The 24,766-nt window shown below is 42.5% G+C and overlaps 1 protein-coding gene across 1 annotated transcript; it reads left to right on the top strand.

The window, feature by feature from the left end:
- The first annotated feature begins 12,420 nt into the window (after positions 1 to 12,420).
- LOC137095051 (cytochrome P450 2G1-like) lies at positions 12,421 to 24,119 on the top strand. The gene is made up of 9 exons (XM_067461236.1): positions 12,421 to 12,660; positions 16,691 to 16,853; positions 16,940 to 17,089; positions 17,873 to 18,033; positions 18,376 to 18,552; positions 18,906 to 19,047; positions 19,701 to 19,888; positions 21,811 to 21,952; positions 23,649 to 24,119. The coding sequence occupies exons 1-9, from the start codon at positions 12,481 to 12,483 to the stop codon at positions 23,828 to 23,830; spliced, it is 1,485 nt and encodes a 494-aa protein (XP_067317337.1). The 5' UTR covers positions 12,421 to 12,480; the 3' UTR covers positions 23,831 to 24,119.
- The last annotated feature ends 647 nt before the right edge of the window (positions 24,120 to 24,766 follow it).

Raw genomic sequence — 24,766 nt, 5'->3', positions numbered from 1 at the left:
CCATCCGTAACTCCCTTGTCTTCTAGTATCTGTGTCCACGGAATGCTGCTCAGCGTTTCCTTCATTTTTTGGAAATCAGCTCTCCTAAAGTCCAAAATGCGGGTTTGACTTGTCTTAGTTTCGGCCTTCCTTTGTACCTCAAATTGCAGGAGCACATGGTCACTTGCCCCTAAGGATCCTACCACTTCGACCGCATCGATCAGGTCCTCCGCATTTGTTAGGATGAGATCAAGAGTAGCCAATCCCCTTGTTGCCTCTTCTACCTTCTGGACCATGAAATTGTCTGCAAGGCAAGCGAGGAATTTGTTGGACCTTGTACTCTTGGCCGAGTTTGTTTTCCAGCAAATATCGGGATAGTTGAAATCGCCCATGACTACTACATCTCTTTTCTGTGCCTGTTTGGTCAACTGTTGGCAGAAGACTTCATCAAGATCTTCCTCCTGGCTTGGGGGTCTGTAGTAGACGCCTACAACGACATCTTTTTGGGTCCCAGTTCCCTTGATTCTTATCCAGATGATTTCAAGCTGGTTTCCCAGATTGCTGTCTTGAATTTCTTGTGCAGCATAAGAGTTTTTGACATATAAGGCTACTCCGCCTCCTCTCCCCTTTGTTCGGTTTCTGTGAAAGAGGTTATACCCCTCGATATCTACATTCCAGCGATAGGAGTCATCCCACCAGGTTTCAGTGATGGCTATGATATCATATTTGTGGTGTTGTGCTAGAAGTTGGAGTTCATCTTGTTTATTTCCCATGCTCTGTGCATTAGTGTAAAGACATGTGAGCCCCTGGGATCTTCCCTTGAGCTGTTTAATTGGTATTATTGTGCTTTTGGTACTTGGTCCTTGTTGTGTTTGTGCAGCCCTCCGTTTAGCCTTCTGGCGATTCCCAGACATTATGGGTAAAGTAGTGTTCGCAAGGCTGTTGTCCCCCTCCCCCGGTGGACCTAGTTTAAAGTGCGTCTAATGAGGTTTGCGAGTCTGTGAGCAAAAAAGTGTTTTCCTACTTGTGTGAGATGCACCCCATCCCTTGCCAGTAGGCCATCCTCCTGGAATAGCAGGCCATGGTCGAGGAAGCCAAAGCGTTCCTCCTGACACCATTTTCTAAGCCAGTCATTGACCTGTACTATTTTTCTGGCTCTTGTGGGTCCGTGTCTTACAACAGGGAGGAGGGATGAAAAGACCACCTGTACATTACATTCTTTTAGCATTGCTCCTAGAGCTCGAAAATCATTTGTGATCTTTTGAAACGTATGCCTTGCAGTATCATTGGTTCCTACATGAATCAACATGAGGGGAGGACGGTGATAGGGCTTGAGGAGCCTGGTGAGCCTCTGAGTGATATGGTGTATTTTTGCCCCCGGTAGGCAGCATATTTCTCGAGCCATCCCATCTGGTCTGGAAATGACAGCTTCCGTTCCTCTAAGGAGGGAGTCACCTACTACCAAGACCTGTTTACTTTCAGGAATGACAGGGCCCCTTTTGTGCAATGTAGTGTGTAGGTCTCCAGAAAAGTGATCCTGTTGGTGTGAATTGTGTAGGTGAAAAGTGTTGTCCTCCTCCTCGACATCCCCGGTGCATTCGTCAAGGACAATCCATTGAGATTCGTCCGAGAGCCTATGGTTCTCCTGTATGTGTTCCTGTTGCTCCTGGTCTATGGTTGGGGATGGTACACCTGCAGGATTGTGCAAGTGTGAATGTTGTGAAGTGTTGTCCCAGTCAGGGCTGTCCCCCGCACACTGATCAAGGATGAGCCACTGATCAGTATCTAAGCCATTCTGGTCTTCCCCAATATGTTGTGTTTCTTGGTCAGGTGCTAGTTGTGTGAGAATTTGGAATCTATTGTGTAACTGCAGCTGAGCAGAGGTATTCTGAGGAGGCTTCTGGGTCCTATGTGTCCTTCTAAGGGTGACATTTCTCCAAGCCTGAGGGTTGTCCACATCTGAGGTGCTGTTCTGTTGAGCCTCCCCGTAATGTTGGTGTGATATGGGCTGCGTGTCTAGGCCAGTGTGGTGTGTGGTATCTAAGAAGAGCTCAAGTTCCTGAATGTCCTTAAGGGTCTTAATACGGTCCTCGAGTTGTCGTATCCTGTGTTCCATGCGAGTGATCTGTGTACACTTGGGGCAGATGTAATTGAGTAATTGTAGTGTGAAAAAGCTGAACATGCCACAGCTAGTGCATGAGATGGGAAGTTTTCGTGTTTGTTCCATCTGGAGGTTGCTAATGCTCTTGGTGTGTGTTTGATGTTGTTGTCTGTATGCAGGGGTGAAAGTATAGGTTACTGAGTGTACGAGTTCTTTTCTTTCTTTGAGAGGCGGGGCTTCCTGAGTTTAAAAAATAACTGCTGAGAGGCGGGGCTTCCTGGTTATCCTATATAAACCAGTGTCTGAACCCAAGGGGCAGCTGGGCTTTCCACAGAAGTTGAGGAAGCAGGAACCCATTTTGTTTCCTTCTGCTTCAGGGTAAGCTTTGTTTGAATTTAACAGCTTTCAGGGCTGCTTTCTTTGAGAGGCGGGGCTTCCTGAGTTTAAAAAATAACTGCTGAGAGGCGGGGCTTCCTGGTTATCCTATATAAACCAGTGTCCTATATAAACCAGATGGTAATGTATGCATGATGATGAATGAATGTTTTTGTGTGGGTGTGTAAATGCTTAGTGAAATGTATTTTCCCCTTGTTTGGGTACCCAATGTAGCTAGCTATAGAATCTGTATGCCTACCTTCTTTCTCTGTATTGCTCTGTGGTATATTTTGTCTCATTGTGAGCGAAATAAAAGAAAATTTTAATGCTTTTTAAAGTTTAAAAAGTATTTATGACATACCTTTTTATTTACCTTTATACTCAGGATCATGTAAAAGTCTTGGGCCAAAGGGGATACTGAGTCAAATGATTAAAGATGCTCTGATCTAGAGGGCATCTAGTTGGGAGAAGGGTATGTTCTAGTTTCACAACTCTTTCTCTCTTTTCCCTATTCAGAGAAGCCCTTAGACCTCATCTTCCCCTTCAGCCAAGGTATAACCAATGCCATTTTCTCCACTGTTTTTGGTGATTGTTTTGATTATAAGGACAATCAATTCAGGACCCTCTGAAAAGGATGAATGGTGCCTTCCAGGGCATGAGCATTGCTTGGGCCCAGGTGTGTATGTTTGTGAAAAGGAATAGTTGCAGAGGTTCACAGGACCTAATTGGAAGTCTTGTTTGCAGCATGTAGTTCTGCTGCTCTGTGCAGATTGATTATTTTCTATTTTAATCAGTATTTTGTATTTTGTTTATAACTGACCACAGTAGCACAGATAACTTGCAATGAGCCAAATGTCCTGGAACAGACTGTGCTTTATTTCTACTCTCTTGCAAGTGAGAATGGCTAAGCAAAATCTAGTTTTTCTATTCTGTCTTAAACTGTAACACTAGTTCAGTAGTTCTCACCGGAGCCCCCGGTGGTGCAGTGGGTTAAACCCCTGTGCTGGAAGAACTGAAGACCGACAGGTCGCAAATTCGAATCCGGGGAGAGGCGGATGAGCTCCCTCTATCAGCTCCAGCTCCTCATATGGGGACATGAGAGAAGCCTCCCACAAGGATGATAAAAACATCAAATCATCCGGGCGTCCCCTGGGCAACGTCCTTGCAGACGGCCAATTCTCTCACACCAGAAGCAACTTGCAGTTTCTCAAGTCACTCCTGACACGACAAAAAAAGTAGTTCTTAACCTGTGGATCTCCGGATGTTTTGGCTTTCAACTCCCAGAAGTCTTAACAACTAGTAAACTGGCTCGGATTTCATGGGGTTGTCAATCAAAGCATCTGGGAACCCACAGCTTGAGAATCACTGCACCACTTACTCTATCTACTGAAAATCCAGAGTCCTGAATCAGTCATGTGTTTTAAGTGCTTTTATGTTGTGTGTTGCCTTATTTATTTACAAAAATATAGTAAGTAAATAAATGTGTTTTTCTTTCTCATACAGTTCTAAGACATTTATGTTGACTTTCTCAAATACATCCCAGGGGGGCAGAATGAAGTCTATGACTTTACCGAAAGGATTAGGGTCTTCATTGTGAAAAGAGTCACACAAAACAAAACAAAAAACCCTTGACCCCAACTTCTCATGCGACTGTATCAATTGCTTCTTCATACAGATGGAAAAGGAACAGTGTTGGCATTTGAAACAACTTTGCATGGTATAGGATGGGGTGATTTTGATAGCTTCAAAAAGGTCTATGCGAAGAATCAAAGTCTATCATTATTCCTACAATAGATTAAGAACAACAGATATGGCTCAAATCAAAATTGGTAATGTTAGTGTCTGGAGCTTTCTGTAACCTTCTGTTTACCATAAGTTTTTTTTAAGGGTCTATGGAAATGCAGTTGTTGTTGTTGTTCATTCATTCAGTCGTCTCCGACTCTTCGTGACCTCATGGACCAGCGTGGGCAACAACAACAACTGCATTTCCATAGACCCTTAAAAAAAACATATGGTAAACAGAAGGTTACAGAAAGCTCCAGACACTAACATTACCAATTCTGATTTGAGCCATATGGAAATGCAGTGCAGTTCCTATATTTGTGAAACCAGTACCAGTGACAAAATATTTTTCTTGAAGCATTTTCTAAGAAATCTAGAGTTATTCTATGGTATTCTTCAGCTAGAAATCCTTCCATTTCAATAGGGTTCACTATTATCTGTGGTTTTGTATATCCATGCAAATTCCAGGAATGTGGGAATCACATTGCATCTCAATTTTGTGAGCATTGCAAAAGGTCTGGAAATAATAAGAACATTTTTTTAAAATTATTTTCATCATATTGTTCCCTCTGCTTGAGGCCCAAAGTAATCTATTAATAAAAATACAGTACAGCTAAAAAAACCTATTTGTACAAAAGTTTTTTTAAAAAACCACATTTATTTATTTATTTATTTATTTATTTATTTGCAGTATTTATTTACAGTATTTATATACTGCTTTTCTTACCCCTGGGGGGACTCAAAACAGTTTAAACAAAAATAACATCAAAATTAAATGCCTTACTTACATAAACCAAAATTCAATCAACAACATATAACTAGTATAAAATCAATAGGACAATTCACCATAAGATAAGATAAAAAGACATTTAAAAACTGAAATAAAAGAATTAAAACACCTAATAAAAGTACTGAAATTACATTATCCAACTCGTAGACTAAACATTCCAAATGATGATTGCACATATTCCATATTTGCTTCTTGTACTGCATTACGAGTCAAAAGCTTGGTTCCATAACCATGTCTTTGTCCTTTTTCTAAAGGCCAGGAGGGAGCACGCAGATCTGATCTTACTAGGGAGAGAGTTCCAGAGCTGAGGAGTCACCACTGAGAAGGCCGTGTCTGTCGTCCCTACCAACCACACTTGCAAAGCAGATGGGATCGAGAGCAGTGCCTCCCCAGAAGATCTTAGCCTCTTGATGGTTCATAGAGGGAGATACGTTTGGACAGGTAAGCTGGACCAGAACCGTTTAGGGCTTTATAGGCTAAAGACAGCACTTTGAATTGTGCTCGGTAGCAGACTGGCAGCCAGTGGAGCTAGTGTAACAGGGGAATTGTACGCTCCCTGTATGTCGCTCTGGTGAGAAACCTGGCTGTCGCCTGTTGAACCAATTGAAGCTTCCGAACAGTCTTCAAGGGCAACCCCATGTAGAGCGCATTGCAGTAATCTACTCTCGATGTAACAAGAGCATGGACCACCGTGGCCAAATCAGACTTCCCAGTGTACAGGCACAACTGGCGCAGTTCTACTAAAATTGGCTGATCCAGATAGCCATTCTGCTTTTTGTTAATGTTTAGTGGAACTCAGTTGTTTGTTCATCTCCTGACCACCTGGCGTGGACCCAGAGGATGCCATTCTTTAACCTACTTTGTATCTCAAATGCAAACCAAAGACAGTGAACATGTGGTGTATGGCTTGTCTAGTATCAATTCAAGGTCACTAAGGTCTTTGCCATTTAAAAAATCGATTGTCTTCTTTTCTGCTTCCAAGAAAAAAAATGACCCCTCCGGTTGATTTAACATCAAAGAACTAGAGAGAACTATTGCTCTTTTCTTTGCTTGAAGAGCCAGCATCACCCTGAGATGTGGATTGCTGCTTCTTACCAAATATCCAGAGGTCCAAGGTACTGGTTTTTGGAGTTTGAAGCCATCTCTATGCAGATAACACTCAATTTTACTAGTCTTTTCAACCTGACTCCAAGGAAGCCACCTGGATCCTTGACCAGTGTCTGGCTGCTGAGGTAGGCTGGATGAGGGATAATAAACTGAAGCTCAATCCCGACAAAAAAGAAGTCAGTCCTGTGACTGATTGGAGTATAAGGTAGCAACCTGTGCTCGACAAGAGTTACATTCCCCCTGAGGACACAGGTCCGCAGTTTGGGGGTCCTTCTGGACTCCGCTTTGATACTTGATGTTCAGGTGTCGGCTGTGGCCAGGAGGGCCTTTGCTCAATTGAAACTTGTTTGTCGACTGCACCCATACCTCATGAAGTCTGATTTAGCTATGGTGGTCTATGCCCTAGTTGTCATGAATGACTTTTCAATAACTTTGAAGCATATGTTCTTTTTATTGCAATTTCCAGTGTGAGAAGGTATATCAGATTACAGAAAAAATTGAGACAAAGAATGACATTAGACATGCAGACATACAGATTCTATGCAACTACAATTACATTGGTTAACAAACAAACAAGGGGAATTACATTTTCACTCAACATTCACCCACATGTACACGCATTCATCTACATGCATCCAAATGTTACCATATCCTTTTCTCTGAAGCTCAATCCCGACAAAGAAGCACCTTGGAGAAGCACCTTGGAGAAGCACCTCTTAGGTCAGACCCTGATTTCCTGCAGCCTGCCAATGCATCGTTCCAAAACTTCCATAACGCCATAACTTCAAAACGCTGAAATGCCAAAACTCCTTTCCCTAAGAACAATGCCAAGGACCAGATCTCTGTTTTCCATACAGCAGAACCTGACTCCCTGCACAAAATCTAAGACTCCAAAAGCGCATTTCTTCCTCTTCTCTTGAGAAAGAAGCCCCAAAGTGACCAGAATCATGCTTTCCCATAGCATATCTGACACTCTCCGAATACACCACCTCTGTCCTTCCCATGGAGCACAGTATGGCGGGTGGAAGAGACTCCTCGGTCTGCCACGATTTGAGCATTATTAGGCTAAGTCTTTTATAGGAATATTCTGTTGATGTAGTCCCAAAGTTGTAAATTAATGATAGACGTCTTCCATCCTGGATCCATCTCAGTGTTGATCTTCTTGATTGGTGTTAACAAACGCAAAGCTTGTGTTGACTTCCTTCTTAACATAAGGAAGGTTGCAAACATTTCCTTTATCACTGTCCCAGTTCTTATCACAGTTTACTTTTCAGATCTTATTAACAGGTTTTAATCACAAAGCAGCAAGCAGGTAGTTAGTCATTGCAGGCCTTAATATTATACTGGTGTTGCCAAAATTATCAGCTCCACCCATACATCCTTCCATTCTTCCATTCATTCCCACAGATCATATTATCAAATCCACATTTCTCAAATTTGCACATTGAATTTCTTATTACATATTTACCTCCAGGTTATACTGCAATGGTTGAGAGATTGGCGGCCACATTAATAACAGGAGCTGGTTACAGGTAGAGGTCAACCCCCCTGTGTAAACAGCTCCACTGGTTCCCAATAAGTTTCCGGTCCCAATTCAAGGGGCAGGTGATCACCTACAAAGTCCTAAATGGTTCAGGACCTGCCTATCTTTAAGAGCGCATCTTCCCCCATGAACTAGCACATACTTTAAGATCAACTGGGGAGGCTCTGCTCTCATTTCCACTGTTGTCTCAAGCATGGCTGGTGGGAACGAGAGAGGGGGCCTTCTCAGTGGTGGCCCTTTGACTCTGGAACTCACTACCCAAAGAGATCAGATTGGCCCCTATCCATTTTCCACAACGAGATAAAAAATGGGATGTTCTGCTGTGAATTTGATTGGGCAGTTCACCAGATAATTGGATCAATCTCACCATAACTCTTCACACTTTTGTTGGCTCTTCCATCTGTAATCCTGTTATTGTAAATGTCTTAAGGATGTTACCCGTCCAACTGTGACTTTAATTGAATTGAAGTGCATGTTGCACTTTCTCTGGGCTCTATCTTGGAATGATTGCTCATTCCCTGATCCCTCCGCACTTAGTGCTTAATCTTTCAGCCATGATACTGTTTTTTAAAAAGTGTACTGTGATTGTAATGTTTTTCTGATGTTGTGGTTGACTTTATTTTGTCTTATTTTATTGTATATGTTTTTAATCTGTGTTTTTTGGGCTTATCCCCTTGTAAGCCACCAATAGTCCCCTCAGGGTAGGCATGTAGGCAGGGGGGGGGGGGAGCTTGAGGGGCTTCAGCCCCCCCCCCCCCAAATTCTCATGGTGGTTCGCGAAAAGGCCTTACTGGTGCATTATTTAAACTGTTATGTTTATTCATATCATGATCTGATCACCATACTCAATATATCCCATATGCATGGGGGTATTGGGGTAATGATACAAAAGGTTTGCTAGGGTAGACCCCCCTTTCACTCAGACTCAGCCCCCCCCCCGAAACTCAGCCCCCCCGAACCCCCCCCAGAAAAAAACTCCCCCCCCCCCCCCCGAATCGAAATCCTGCCTACAGGCCTGCCTCAGGGAGATGGTAGTGGGGTATAAAAATTAAGTTGTTGTTATTATTATTATTATTATTATTATTATCTTTATTTATTTATTTATTTATTTGATGCATTTATTAACCACCATTCTCAGCCCTTTAGGGCGACTCATGGCGGTGTACAACACATATAAAAAGGCAATTTACAAAGAGGCAATTACAACAACATATTAACAATACAACAATTACAAAATTACACTAAAAATCCGCTTCGTCTCATAGTGGAATCATAACCAATCTCATATTCCTTGTTCCTTTCCAGTCGTCTTTACCACATTTTTATAGCACTTAATTAAATGCCTTCTCGAACAGCCATGTCTTAAGGCTTTTTCATTATTATTATTTATTGGTGGTGGAGGTAGAGCTGGGAAACCTCATCCTGTGTCTCCTCTGCAGCTCCTTGTTTTTCTGCAATGGAGAATGACATTTTTTATAGTTTGTTGAGTAGAAAACTTAACAAATGGAAATAATTCTTTGAATCAATTTGGCAGCAAAAGTGCATGAAGAAGGGAGCCAGTGTGGTGTAGTGGTTGAAATACTCAACTCATGCAACCTGCTTAAGACAGGGTCAGATGCAGCCAGTCAAACCCATTATGGTGCCGTATTGGTCTCCAGTTGGTCCAACCAGACCAAGTCTGTACTGGTCTACCTCACCCTCTGCATTTTTTTCTGCTCCTCCTAGCAAATTCCAGAGCTTCATGTGAGTGCCTGACCATCTCCTGTCACTTCTGTGGTGTTGTAACAGGCACCCATATGACCAGCAAGAAGGAGTAGATTCGTTTCTCCCAGTCAGGGGGAAAGCACCACAGTTATTTTTTCTTGGAGTTCAACTGCCTCCCTTCTGTTTTGAGTTGTGTTTTCAACATTATAATACTATTGTTCTATAATATTTCCTAAATCCCCTGGATCCCAACACCCAGGTGTCTTCCCTAAGTCAGGCGAAAGTCACCAAAGTTATTTTCTGTTTGAAGGGAGAGTGAAGCCTCTGAAGTTTCCCCTGTGTCAGTAATCTTTTCCCCTATTGCGCATTCACATCCTCCATTAATGAATTGATTCAGAAGTTTCCGAAAGTTCCGAATTTTTTCGGAAAAAATTGGAAGTGACTTTAGAATTGAATCATCAGTGCCCCCTACTTTTGAATACAGTTTAGAACCATATTTTGATTGCCCATTCCTAGTGCGGAGTATTGGGATTGTCCCGTGCCCCGCTGATTCACTACGGAGGCTGACAAATCGATCCGGGGGACCTCATAAATGTGATGAGATCCCTTGTGTTTATATGCTTTAAATTTTATACTGTACCTTGTATTGTGTTTAGCATTGCTTTCTGCTTTGAGATTCTTTTCAGAGAGAAAAAAGCTGCATATAAATAAATATATAATCATAGTTTGCCTTAAAAAAACTTCCAACAAAAATATGAGAGAGGTTGTTGTAGGTTTTTTCGGGCTATGGCCATGGTCTAGAGGCATTCTCTCCTGACATTTCGCCTGCATCTATGGCAAGCATCCTCTGAGGATGCTTGCCATAGATGCAGGCGAAATGTCAGGAGAGAATGCCTCTAGACCATGGCCATATAGGCCGAAAAAACCTACAACAACCCAGTGATTCCGGCCATGAAAGCCTTCGACAATGCAAAAATATGAGACTCTTAAATATCAGTCCATCTGCACTGTTAGCATAGCCCTCTTGTTTAAAACTGCCAAGGCTCTCAGAATTATATGACACATCCATGAGTCAGTTATGCAAAGAAGTGAAGGCCCCAGGAAGGACAAAATGACAATGGAATGAGGAGGGAATTAGTTGGTGATACATCGTTTGGGCAAATGAGGCCCCCAGTTGCGTTATCCTATATCCACAGCTTGTAAGTCTTTCTTTTTTAATTCCTGAAGCTCCCTTTGGGTTCCTTGGACACATCAAAGCATGTCCATTTAGCATTATTATTCCTCCTCATCATCAAAACCAGAGTTTATTTTATCAAATCTACAGGCTATGGGCCAGATGGCTAAGAAAGATCTGGCAAGTATTTAGGAACAAACAAATAGATTGCACCAGGCTCATATGACAAAATCAAGGGCAGTAGGACAGTCGTCTGTTTTTCTACTAAAATTGCTTCAACCTTGAATATCAGAAAAAGTCAATGAAGCACAAAGCTAAGTGCAGATTAACCCAACTCTTCCACTACCCTTACATAGAACACCTCTGTGCAGCGTATGGAGCAACAAGGGATGGGAGAGCCAAGTGTGAGCCCTCTTCATTCCTGAAGTGGCTTATGCTTTCCCTTAACCTTTTCATTTCCCAACTAAATTCTTTCAGCTATGAAAACATAGATTTTGAAGGGGCCTTAAGGGCCATTAAGTCTCCCTTCTTAATACAGGATCTTCAGCTACAGCAGTGGTTCTCAGCCTGTGAGTCTCCAGATGTGTGTAAAATTTGGTGAGGTGCATCATTTGTTCGGATAGCAGTGATTTCTGGAAGTGAGTGAAGATACTGCAATTCCCAACGCCCCTGGTCCATTATCTCCCTAAACCAACCAGGATGTAAAGTATGTCATGGAGAGTCTATGTGGCCAGTTTGCAACAGGTCTGTCATTCTTGGAAGTTGCAGTAGTCTCTGGATGTGGATGAAGGTACTGCAAATCCCATTCTTCCCCAAACTGCACCAAGACGTAAAGTAGTTCTTGCACCAAGACGTAAAGTGGGGGGGGGGGGGGTCTGAGTGGCAAATTTGGTCCAGGTCTGTCAATCATGGAGGTTTCAGTGGTCTCAGAAAGTGAGTGAAAGTACTGCAAATCCCATCATCTGTGGCAAGTGTTGTCCAGATCCATTGTTGATTGGGTTCACAGTGCTCTCTGGATGTAGGTGGACTACAACTTTTACAAATCATGGTCAATTCTTCCCAAACCCCTTGTTCAGTTGGTGATCAATTCCTGTTTGCTGTGTGCCATTGGAATGAGTAGAATAGGGTTTAGGCAGTGGGCAGGGTCATGCAAATTTCACAGCAATGGACAGAGTAAGGAACCCTGGGATGTCCATTCTGGATGAAAAAAACAGAACATTTAGGATGAAATTGTCCCCGAATGAAAGTCTTCACTTGGGTGGTGGGCAATAAGGTGATGGGGAGGACATTGGCAGGGGTTGGGAGAGATGTTCATGGTTCCCACTATAACCTGAAATGTCCATGGAGAGAGGGCTTTGGTGGCTCCTCAGCACTATAGGTTATAGCCAGTTTGGGAGGTGGGAGGCTGTCTGTGTAAGTGAACACCTCCTCCATTTTTATTAGATATTATTGCATTTCACAACTCTATAAAGCATTTGATGCAATTTGCACTTTTTCTTAGGTATTCTTTCTTGTTGACCTACTTTGAAGCCATAGTCTAATTCCAAAAGCTTGTAATAGATAACATACCACTAATATAATAAATAATAATATTTTATTCATAGGCTGCCCTATTTCCCTGGAAGGACTCAGGGTGGCTTCCAAGCAAAAAGGCAAACATTCAATGCTTTGGGCAAACATTCAATGCCTTGGGCAAACATTCAGTGAATTGGACAACCACTTAATCTGCAGAAAGTCATGAAGTCCACATGACAAATGTTCAAAACACTGATTAACCAAAATGAGATGGTTGTTTGACCTATGGAGTTATGTAACACAGAGTCTGATATCAATCTGATATACAATGATATAAATAGAGCAATAGCAAAGTGGGGCAGATAAACACATTCTGCAAAGCAGGGAGAGAAGAGGAATCAACCCAAATTATGGAGCTGTCTGGTGCCATCAGCCTCTTCCTTGTCATCTATGCCTTTGTTCTTGTTATCCTAACGGTCATGCGGGACCTCTCACAGAGGAAGACACTCCCCCCTGGTCCAACTCCTTTGCCTTTCCTTGGGAATATCATGCAGATCAAGTCAACAGAACTTTTAAAATCCCTTCTCAAGGTGAGTAATTGTCCCACGTAGCACAGCTCAGGCATCTTAGATGTGATGAAAACCTCACAGAATGACTGAGATTTATGGAGACATTGAGGTGTCTCTGTATTCTTCCTCTATGTGGCTTGATAGACTCATGTTTTTCATTCCCAGTTCTTACCAGTTAAGATAAAATCTGTTGAAGGAAGCCTTCAGGTAACATGTGTGCACATCACCGGGTCATGTACACATGTGTTTACTTTCAGATGGGATGGAAAGAGCCATTCAATATCCCCATGAGCACAATCCAAACCTTTCCATACCAACCCTGAAGGATGATTGCTCTTGTCATTTACTAGATGAGATTGTGAAGGGGTCATTTCAGGAAATGAAGTAGCAGCCAATCTTGATTGAGAGGGGGTCAGGTAATCAAGTAGCAGCCAGTCTTGTCTGCAAGAGGAAGAAAAGTGAAGTGGTGCTCCTAGATGGAGAGTTCTTGTTTTAATTCTCCTTGCAGGTGAGGGGGCAACACTTCTTCATTGCCTGCTTTGTCTTCCTTAAACCTCTCTAGTCATGCCAAGAAGACACCCTATAATCTATCTATATCTGGATGTTGGTCTATATCTGTCTCGGTTTTTCTAGGGATGCATCTAGAAAATTCATCTAGAGTAGCAATATACCTTCTTCACTTGTAGGCAGGCTACAGCTACACTATCAAGGCGAGAGAAAAACAAATATGCTCTAGGACCTCATCACAAATGCTACTGGGTTCACCATGGATCATGGTGAATCTGGTGGGGCCTAGCGGGGGACATGGGGAACCAAGTGCCTATACCCGGTATCACCTGCCTTGCCACTTACCCCATCCCATGGTGGAAGCATCCGCTGCCTGGTGTCCTTTTCTTGTTCCTTATGCAACACAGGAAGTTTCCTATGTTGCCACCACTGCAGCCAACATTAATTCCATCCCTCTTCAGACACAGAGCCCCACTGGAAATAGATCAACTTCTTGGGATGGAAGCCAGTGTGTTATGTGCCTGAAAAGGTGTGAAAGCAGCGTAGGACAGGCAAATTTGCCCATTTGGTGAGGCCCTAAGTTGAAAGAGTGTATACAAAAATACTAATGAGGCATCTGCACCACTTTAACTGCTATGGCTCAATGCAATGGAATCTGGTGTATTGACTATTTACAAGATCTTTCATTTTCTCTGCTAAAGAGTCCTGGTGCCTTACCAATTTAATTCTCCCAGAATGCCATAACATCCTAGAGCCCATAACATCCTAGAGCTCAGACAGGCTATTTTGCCGGTGGGCTACGTGCCTAAAAAGGTGTGAAAGCAGCATAGGACAGCCTATTTTGCCTGTCTGATGAGGCCCTATGTTGAAGGAGTGTATACAAGAATACTTAGGAGGCATCTGCACTACTTTAACTGTCATGGCCCAATGTAATGGAATCTGGGATATTGACTATTTAATGTTAGCCCATCAAGTTTCATAACATTTCACTTATCCACAGATTTTTGGGGAATTTTCAAAGTTTTTATACACAACATTGCTTTTAAAAAAAATCTACAAGAGCTATCTCCTTAATTTTTCTATACAATAACCAAGATAACAGAGGATCATTCCTCCCAACTTTCAGAAATATCCTTACATCTATTGATTTTAGGGAATTTTGGGGCATCTGTGGGCAAGCAACACTTATGGGACCTTCTTCAGCTGCTGGCAACTGAGGGAGGCCCCACAACTTGCACCGGCAGTCTCATGCACAGGTGAGCCTTGACTCACCTGCACACATGCAGGGGTGGCTCAACCCATTATGCAAAGTAAGCATTTGCAGTATAGTTGATTTTGCCCAGGGGCGCTCTTGAGGTGCTCTTGGGGGAAAATAGACCTTGACATATGCGAGTTGTAGTTACTGGGATGTATAGTTCACCTACAATCAAAGAGCATTCTGAACTCCACCAATGATGGAACTGAACCAAATATGGCACACAGAACTCCCACGACGAACAGAAAATATATATCAGTGATTGGTGGGGGGGGGGGGGGGCACCAAAATACTGTTTGCTTATCATTGAAAATTACCCAGGGCCGCCTCTGCACGCATGCACAACGGGGAGAACTAGGAAGCCTCTCTCAGTTTGTGGCAGCTCAAGGATCCCTCCTAGCTCTAGTGCCTCCAGAATGTCTGCCCCTCGGAGCTACAGAGGCAATACATACAGAAATTCCTAAAACAGGACCCCAAAAAGGAAGGTGTGACTCTTATGCAATGGCAACTATTATGTGATGAAATACGTAGCTAGTCTTCTAGTTGTAACTCTTATGTGTTCCTAGTTCCTATGTTCTTCTTTCTTACCATTGTGGTCCCATTAAAAAGGGAAACATGTGTTACCAAAAACACTTTCTTCTGATTGTTGGTACCAAGAGATTTCCATTTGGAAGCATCCTGTAAATTCTTTGAAAATACCCCAAAGACCTGGGTCTCAGAATTTAAGTATAGCCCGAAGCGGTTAGCACTTAGAAAAAAGATGGTTAAGAAATGCCAGGCTACATTTTAGGAGAAGGTAATGACAAACCACATCTAAATATTTTCTGCCAAGGAAATATAATCTGCATTGTAAAATACTAGAATATCCAACTGTGGTTATTATTAAATCCTCCACCAGAGTGAGCTATAGACACTTTGTATTGTTATCTCAAGGCCCTTCCACACAGCCATATAGCCCAGAATATTGAGGCAAATAATTCCACAATATCTACTTAGAACTAGATTATTGCAGTCCACACTGACGTATATCTCAATTCAAAGCAGGAAATGTGGGATTTTATTCAGCTGTGTGAAAGGGGCCTCACTTTTGCTAGGTTCCAGCTGGATCCTATTTCTGTGTGCCTCCAAGAGCCCTTCCACACAGTCCTATATCCCAGAATATCAAGGCAGAAAATCTCACAATACCTGCTTTGAACTGGGTTATCTGAGAGCGGATCCAGACAGGCTTTTATCCCAGGAGAATCCACATTTTAAAAGCACAGGTCTTCCTGGGGGCCTGTTCACACGCACCCCAGAAAGCATGCACTTTCTGGGGTGCGTGTCCAAATACTCTCGTGGGACTGGCCTGAGAGAACATCTGGAGGCCTTACCACCCTCCCCTGAAGCCCCCAACCCCCCTTGAAAAGTAAAGAAAACTTACCCAGCCTCCAGTACACTCTTGGAGATGATCTCCCGGTGCGTAGAAATGATGTGCCAGGAGAGTGGGAGAGGGATCCCCCCCCCCCAACACACACACACACATTCTCTCCTGGTGCGTCATTTCTATGCACCAGGAGAGGCGCTCCAAGAGTGTACTGGAGACTGGGTGTTTTTTTCTTTACTTTTCAAAGGGGTTTGGGGGCTTTGGAGGAGGGGGTGGGTATTCCCACAGTTTTGCGGACTAATCTAGTCCGGAAAACTGTGGGAATGGTGTTTGGACTGAAATCCAGACACTGGAAATAGTGGGTTTATCCTGCACCTTCCGAGAAAGCATGGAAGAAACCTACTATCTAATTAATTTGCTACAAATCAGGGTTTTTGTAGCAAATTAATTTGGGACTGACCGGAACGTTGTCTGGACAGCCCATCCTTTATTGCGGGAGTTACCACAATACAGGCACTGTCTGGACAGGCCTTGAGTCCACACACAGATAATGTGGGATTTCCTGCCTTGTTATTCTGGGATACAGGGCTGTGTGGAAAGCCCCCCGTCATTTTTAAATTTATGACAACCCTAAGGTGAATCTATTGGAAAATTGGAAAATTATTGGAAAATTAGCTCAGAGGGAGTTTGACTTGCCTAATATCACCCACTGGGTTTTCATGACGACATGGGCATTCAGACCCTTGTTTCTAGAGTCCCAGTCCACTGTTCAAACTATTATAGCTAAACCACTATACTCTATCACACTGGCTTCTTTTAAAAACAACAACTAAGTACCATTTTGTGAGAAAGCTGATGCGCCAAACAAATCAAAAGCTCCTGTGTTTAACTAAAAGATGATGATTATTCTTTTATTTCTTGCAAAGCTGCATGAAAAATATGGCCCTGTGTTCACTGTCCATTTTGGACCTCGTCCTGTTGTGGTCTTATGTGGACACAAAGCTGTGAAGGAGGCCTTGGTAGACAAAGCAGATGAATTCAGCGGAAGGGTTACCAATGCTACTCTAGATGAAACCTTCCAAGGATATGGTGAGATAACCTAATTGGTTTTGCAACAATTGCTCCCACCTTTTCATCTCCTTTTTGTTCATCCTTCCATTTATTGCTTTCTCCAGGGGTGATCTTTTCCAACGGGGAACGCTGGAAACAATTGCGCCGGTTTTCTCTTACTATCATGAGGAATTTTGGAATGGGGAAAAAAACCATTGAAGAGCGGATTAAAGACGAATCCCAGTTTCTGCTGGAAGAATTTAGAAAAACAAATGGTGAGTATGGATATCTTGAGTTGCTCCAAATTTCCTCATTCTAATTGGCAAACAATATTTCAACATGCTAAGGAATTTCATTGAAACAAACTAACCTCCTTGAGATTTTGTCCTTCTGATGTTTGATGCATATTTGGAGAAAACACAAAATGTGTTTATGGTTTCTGTTGGAACAGTTTTTTTTAAAATGCAAACAAAACATTAGCCAAAAAGTTATGCAATGTGAACAATGATAGGAAATGTGCAGGATCTCTTGCAATCTCAACCACTGGGAATAAAACATTCCTGTGTACAAGAAAGAATTAAATCAAGATTCAGCTTTTTAGGTTGAGTAGAGATGATTGACTATGACCTCTTTTAAGCCAAACTTAGGGTTTTATTTGTTTCCTGTGTCAATGCATCCTACAACTAGTAATAATTTCCTAGCTTCCTAAAATGCATCTATTCATAGACTTTTCAGTCATGGCAATGTGCAGCTTAATAGGTGACTGATGATAAAGTATATATGTCATTATCTTGGTTTGTTAGTTTATTGATTCAGTCCATAATGAATTTATTCCACCCATTTTGATTATGTTCCTTGTGGTGCCTATGGATAGTAAAGACCAACCACAAACTGGAAGATACATTCTAGGTCACCCATTTCCAAGCTGGTGCCATCCCCTCAGATGCAATGATACTACGGCTCAAGGATTTGCTGTGTATTGGAAAGAAACCAGATAGAGGGAGGCTCTCAAAAGCATCAAGTGGAGTGACACCTCACCCTTTCTCTCTATCTTTTAGGGAAGGCCTTCAACCCCACCTTCTTCCTCAGCCGTGCTGTCTCCAATGTTGTCAGCACCATCCTCTTTGGTAGCCGCTTTGACTATGAAGATAAACTTTTCCAGAACCTCATGCAGACATCGAACGATGTCTTCCGCTTAGTGAGCACTCCTTCTGGCCAGGTACCTTGCTCATTGAAAAAGAAAGGAGAAAGAAAGAAAACGAAGGGTGCTGTTGACACCTGGAGAAAGGATCGTAAGGCTTGAGAAATGTTTTTCCATGTCCATATACATGGAAGCACATGCTTACAAAATAGAAAGCTCCTAATTTCCATCTGTTGTGCCACAACAGTTCCAGTGATTAATTCAAGTGATCTATAGTGTATATGTACCCTTTCTCTTTTGTCTCTCCTCAACTAGTGTCATTTGTTTTCCCATCTACTGTAACCAGTTTGACTAGGAGGGACATAAAATCCCAAGTTTTCATACAGTTTACTACAACTACTTATATCTTTCTTTACACAGAGGTATGATGTCTATTACAGTTTCTTGAAGTATTTTCGAGGAACCCAGACTAAAGTCACTGACCTTCTAAAAGAGGTTAAAGGTGTCATCACAGAACTAGTGAAGATGAACCAGGAGACGCTTGATCTCAACAACCCACGGAATTATATTGATTGTTTCCTCATCCAGATGGAAAAGGTACCTTGGTAGATATTGGAATGGGGGGTTTACAAGGCAAGGGGCAGAAAACATAAAGTCCTCCAGATAATTAAGACAAAGAATTCTCCTCTTAAATGTTGATCATGATGTCTCAAGCTTAGGAGAGTTGAGTATTCTCCATGTTAGTAGTTAGTGACATGGAGAATGTTAGTAGCCCTGTTTTGGGCTGGATTAGGGATGAGCAAAATGCAGCAGAAAGCTACATTTAACAAATGAGTGCAATTTAGGAGCTACATGGAAGCAAGCATCTCTGAAGCCCATACCACCCCTAAAAAGGCTTTGAGGTCCTTCCTGTATTGTTCTCATGCTGTTCTGTTCATTTCTGTTTTCAGGAAAAAGACAATCCAGACAGCGAATTTACCATCAGAAACTTGGAGCTCAGTGTCCTTATTCTTCTCTTTGCTGGGACAGAGACAGTCAGCAGCACCCTGAGATATGCATTTCTGTTTCTGATGAAATATCCTGAAGTGCAAGGTATGAAGAGATTAGCCTGAAGAAACTAATCCCATTTCTTTACAGCTTTCCTTTCTGCTTCCCCTTCTTTCCTTCCTCTCTCCCTCCCTCCCTTCCACATTATATTTTGCAGTACAGTTCTCCATGAAAACAAACAAACAAACAAACAAATTCAATTTATAGAATGCCCTCCACTTTCAGAGAAGTTAGAGGTGCAGGATCTTCATGAAAATGGAAAAACTGTGCATTAAAAAGTGTTATTAATTTTTAACTTGAGAGAACATGCATTGGGAATTTGTCTTAGAATTGCATGGGATGATCTGCAAATGCCTAAAAAAGCATTTCCTCTAGGAATCATAGGTCATCCGGCATGACTCTATGAGCAGCTTCCGGCAGATTTCTGTTGGCAGATAAAAATATTTCTGTTCCATCAGCCTTGTTAGGATTGGAGTTTTAAAACTGTACAGTTCAGTTTGTAAGGTTTTTTTTTTAAAGGGGGGGGGGGGTTGAATGCTTTCACTTATACGTTGCTAAATTGTGTTAAAATCTTATATTTATGCTTTTATTCTAGCTTTTGTATTTATTTTAAAAGACATTGCTTTTTGGAGTCTCATGATCAGGAGAAAGGTGGAGGAAAAATGAACTAAATAAATAAATCTCCATAATTTTGACAGCAAAAATGCATGAGGAAATCGACCGAATGATTGGCCGGGACCGTCCCCCAAATATTGGAGATCGGACCCAGTTGTCGTATGTGGACGCCGTTGTCCATGAAGTGCAGAGGTTCAGTGACCTCATCCCCCTGGATCTGCCCCACATGGTTATGCGTGACACGGAATTCAGAGGCTACATGATTCCCAAGGTACAAATACTGGGGTATCAAGTCAAATGGGGGAGATCCAGTAAAGTGCATTTCCGTTTTTGACAGTCCCCTGATCCCTAACCCATTGAATAAATTGGGGAGACCTATAGTGAGATGCATGTTTGCTTTGGTGTCAGATTGCCCATATGTACTACTGACATCTGAACTAACCCTTTGTCGCTAAAGATACTGTTGTTTTCAGTTCACAATGTCTCTATGCTTTGGTGTCAGACTGCCCATATGTACTACTGACATCTAAACTAACATTGTTTCACTAAAGATACTGTTTTTTTTCGGTTTGCAATGCCTCTATGCTTGAACATGCAACTAAGCAAAGCTTCTCCTCATTGCCCAATCTGCAAAGCCCATGCCCAAACAGCCATCCTGGATTCTGTTGTAGACATCCATGGAACATATGGAGAATTGTGACATCCAATGTGCTCCACTAGCATCTTACAGAGAGAGAAAACTCAGCTGTAGCTAGAAGTGATGAGGTACCAACCTACATCACCTCACCCACCAATGAGTAGATGTCAATCAGAAATGTGTTAGTAGCGAATGATTGATGTGAAACTGGCCTCCAAGGCTTCAGTTGAGTGGTGAGGATATGGTTCTTTATTCTGGAACTAAGATATTCACATTCTGTACCCATCTCACTCCTAATGAAAAATGCACTGTTTTGTCAAATCCATGGGCATGCATCTCAGTCACCATCTACACTGCCATACATTGCAATTTGAAATTGCATTCATAGGCTATCACTCGTAGCTGAGTATGATTGCCTTCCAAATGTAGGGTCTTGGTGGTGGGTCCGTAGATGACTGTAGAGACCTATTCTTGATTCGCATGTTATTTGCAGTGAAGACATCAATTTTGAGATGGAAAGCTGTCCAATAAGGGTTGGTGTGATGCACCTTCATCTTGACATGAATTAAACTGAATTAATTGAGTCTACACTGACCAGATAATGCAGTTTCAAATTGCATTATATGGCAGTGTAGATGGAGCCTCAGATGGCAATTGGACCTATATGGTCATCAGCTACTGGCCAAAATGGCTTCAACCTAGGACTTTAGAAAAGAAACACATGGTCCAGTCTCAGAACTGGCAAACCAGATTTTAAGAGCTAGTTACTAACTGGGGCTCCATACTGGGAGAGAACTACTCTCATGTTACAGTAGCTCCACTGGCTGCCAGTCCGCATCTGGGCTAAAAACAAAGTGCTAGTTATTACCTATAAAGCTCTAAACAGATCAGATCCAGGCTATTTGTCTAACCACGTCTCCCTATATAGACCACCTCATGCACTGCGGTCAGCAGAGGAGGCCCTGCTCTCGGTCCCACCTCCATCACAAGTGTAGTTGGTGGGAACAAGACAGGAGGCTTTCTCTGTGATTGCTTTTCAGCTCTGCAACTCCCTTCCTAAAGACATACAAATGCCCCCCACCCTCCTCTCCTTCAGAAAACTTCTGAAAACACACCTATGTACTTTAGCTTCCAGAGATTAGGAGGATTAGCACTAAGCACTTTATGGCTGCAGTGGTCTATTTTCAAATCACAACTAAGGCCAGGCACTGTTTACATTTTAGTCATTTTAGTCATTTAATTGTCTAGGATATATGTTTCGTGTGCAATTATGTTTTATTGGTGTGATTATGCTTTCTTTAAGTAACTGTATTTTTATTACTTAACTTGATTTTTTCAGTAATAAGTTGATTAGTGTCTTTTTTATATTTTTGATAATGTGTGATTTTAACCATGGCATTGAATATCTGCTTTTTATATGTATGTAAACCGCCCTGAGTCCCCTCAGGGAGAGAGGGAGGTTTATAAAGTATTATTATATATATTATAGTTAGTGCCACCCCACCCCAAACTTTATTGCTTTCACATCACCTTGCTTTCTTTTCAATTTTCCCCAGGGGACAGAAGTCTACCCACTCCTCAGCACAGTCCTACGTGACCCCACGATGTTTAAAAACCCCTATGCATTTAACCCAGAGCATTTCCTAGATGAGAACGGGCGCTTCAAGAAGAGTGATGCTTTTGTGCCATTCTCTTCAGGTAACCTAGGGCGGTTCCACACATACATTAAACCCACTTCAGAGCGGATTTAAGAAACATTTAAAACTGTGTGGTCAGGCATGTAGCCAGGGGCGGGGGCTTGAGGGGCTTCAGCCCCCCCCCCCCCAAATTCTCATGATGGTTCACGAAAAGGCCTTACTGGTGCATTATTTAAACTGTTATGTTTATTCATATCATGATCTGATCACCATACTCAATATATCCCATATGCATGAAGGTATTGGGGTAACGATACAAGGACCCTCTTTCACTCAGACTCAACCCCCCCTCCCCCCGAATCGAAATCCTGGCTACAGGCCTGTGTGTTTTAAATCCACATAGACAGTGGAAAAAATGGTCTTTCCCCTTTGGCTGTCCACATACTATCCTGAATACTTCCAGGATACTTACTTACTTAGGCGATCTCTCGTTGTCTGAGTAGGACTGTCTTCGAAGATCAGTGTAGTGGCGCTGAGTCCGTAGATGACCTGCATGTTCTCTCACAGTGAGGGCATTGGTTTCCAGGTGGAAGGTGGTCCTGGCCGGGTTGGCTTGATGTACCTTCCTCTTGGGACATTTCTCTCTTTTGCCCTCCATTCGTGCCTCTTCATATTCTACAGCATTGCTGGTCACAGCTGACCTCCAGCTGGAGCGCTCAAGGGCCAGAGCTCCCAGTTCTCAGTGTCTATGCCAGAGTTTTTAAGGTTGGCTTTGAGCCCATCTTTAAATCTTGTTTCCTGCCCACCAACATTCTATTTTCCGTTCTTGAGTTCAGAGTAGAGCAACTGCTTTGGGAGATGGTGGTGGGGCATCTGGACAATGTGGCCAGTCCAGCGGAGTTGATGGCGGAGGAACATCACTACAGTTCTGGTGGTCTTTGCTTCTTCCAGCATACTGACATTTGTCTGCCTTGTCTTCCCAAAAGATTTGCAGGATTTTTCGGAGTTGCATGTGACTTCCAGTATAGCATGTGGACATCCAAAAAAAAACGCTCAAAGAACCTTAAAAATTAAAAGGAAACTTACCAGGAGCCATTTGGCTTCTCTTCCTTCCTGTGGGAACATATGATGCCCAAAAACATAGGGGGAGCCAGGAGTGATTTGGACCCCCCCACACACGCTTAATTTTGGGTGTCATTGGTATGTTCCATCAGAAAGAAGCAGAAGACAAATGGCTACCAGTAACTTTCTTTTTTTTATTTATGGTTTTGTGGGGGTGGGGATGGGGAGGGAGTTGGAGCCCTCACAGTTTTCCAGGTTGAATCAGCCTGAAAACACGGGACTACTGTGTGGATTGCCCCCTCAAAAATCCAGAACTTTTGAGGGAGCAGTCCAGACAGTCAACGTAGTGGGTTTATCCCACACCTTCCAAGAAGGTGTGGAATAAATCCACTACCTAATTAATTCATTACAAACCAGGGTTTTCCTCGTTTATAGTGAATTAATGTGGGATTTTCCAGGACAGCTCTTTCTTTATTGCAGGAGTTACCAGAATAAAGAGGCTGTCTGGATGCACCCCAAAGCAGTGATTCCCAAATTCTACTCCTCCAGGTGTTTTGGACTTCAGCTGAATGCTCCCATGGTTGTTAAAGTGTACTGATAGAGGTATAAATGTGTGTAGTGTGAAAGAAAGAGACAACTGACTAGAGAGATAGCTAAATCCTTCCCTGCTGAAATTTCTCCAATTGTTCTTCTAGGGAAGCGGGTCTGTCTGGGCGAAACCTTGGCCCGCATGGAGCTTTTCATCTTTTTGACCACCATCCTGCAGAAATTTGAACTGAAGCCCCTCATGGCCCCCAAGGACATTGACCTGACTGCCCATGAGGTTGGATTTGGCAGAATCCCACCTTACTACCAACTCTGCATGGTCTTACGCTGACCTGAAGATCCCACCTATAGTATTCTTTGCACTTGCTTTATGTCTGACCTTTGCATGGGAAAGGCAGAGCTCTTTTTCTATTTCCTGACTCTTGTGCAGCACATTTTAATGATGGCTACCAGATACAGTTTTCACCTGATTATGGCATCTTGAACTGGCATGCGGTTGTAATCCCAGGCATAGAGAAGAAACTTTTGATCTACTGCATCTTATTCTGTACCAGCATTTTGGTGCCTCTTGACTTTTCTCTTTCTTTCCATTTGTGTGTGTATATACAGTGGTACCTTGACTTAAGAGTTTAATTTGTTCTGTGACCGAGCTCTTAACTCCAAATGTTCTTATCTCAAAGTGAATTTTCTCACTGAAATGCATTGAAATGTTTTAAATTCATTCCAGGGGCCCGAAACCCACCCACCCCTCTGTTTCTTTGTTGTGTGTATTAAAATAAGAAAATGTACTTTATAAATAATAAATAATATATAAATGCACATTCACGTGGAACAATAAAAAAAGAAAGATCAACTTTAAAATGGCAGAAGCACAAAGTTGTGGTACATCATGTTAGATGAACAAAGTTGTGGCAAGGATTCATGAAACACAAAGTGATGAGGCAGAAGCCCCTCTTCCTCTCTTGCTCTCTCTTCTTCTCTCTCGTCATGAAGCCAAGTGTACCAGGAATGAAAACCACACAAAATCAACTAACCCAAAATTCCTCAAAGTGGACAAGAGAAAAGCAGACAGCAATGTCTCACAAGGACAAAATGGCAATGGAATAAGGGGGGGGGGGGGGGACTAGTTGGTGACATATCATTTGGGCACATGAAGCCTCCAGTTGTGTTATTCTAGATCTGCAGCTTGTATGGCCTTGGGTTGTTGTAGATTTTTTTCGGGCTATATGTCCATGGTCTAGAGGCATTCTCTCCTGACGTTTCGCCT

Source organism: Anolis sagrei, chromosome Y, assembly GCF_037176765.1.
Source record: "Anolis sagrei isolate rAnoSag1 chromosome Y, rAnoSag1.mat, whole genome shotgun sequence".
In the NCBI taxonomy this organism is placed as follows: domain Eukaryota; kingdom Metazoa; phylum Chordata; class Lepidosauria; order Squamata; family Dactyloidae; genus Anolis; species Anolis sagrei.
Note: the sequence above shows the minus strand (reverse complement) of the source record. Positions and strands in the feature narration are given on the sequence as shown.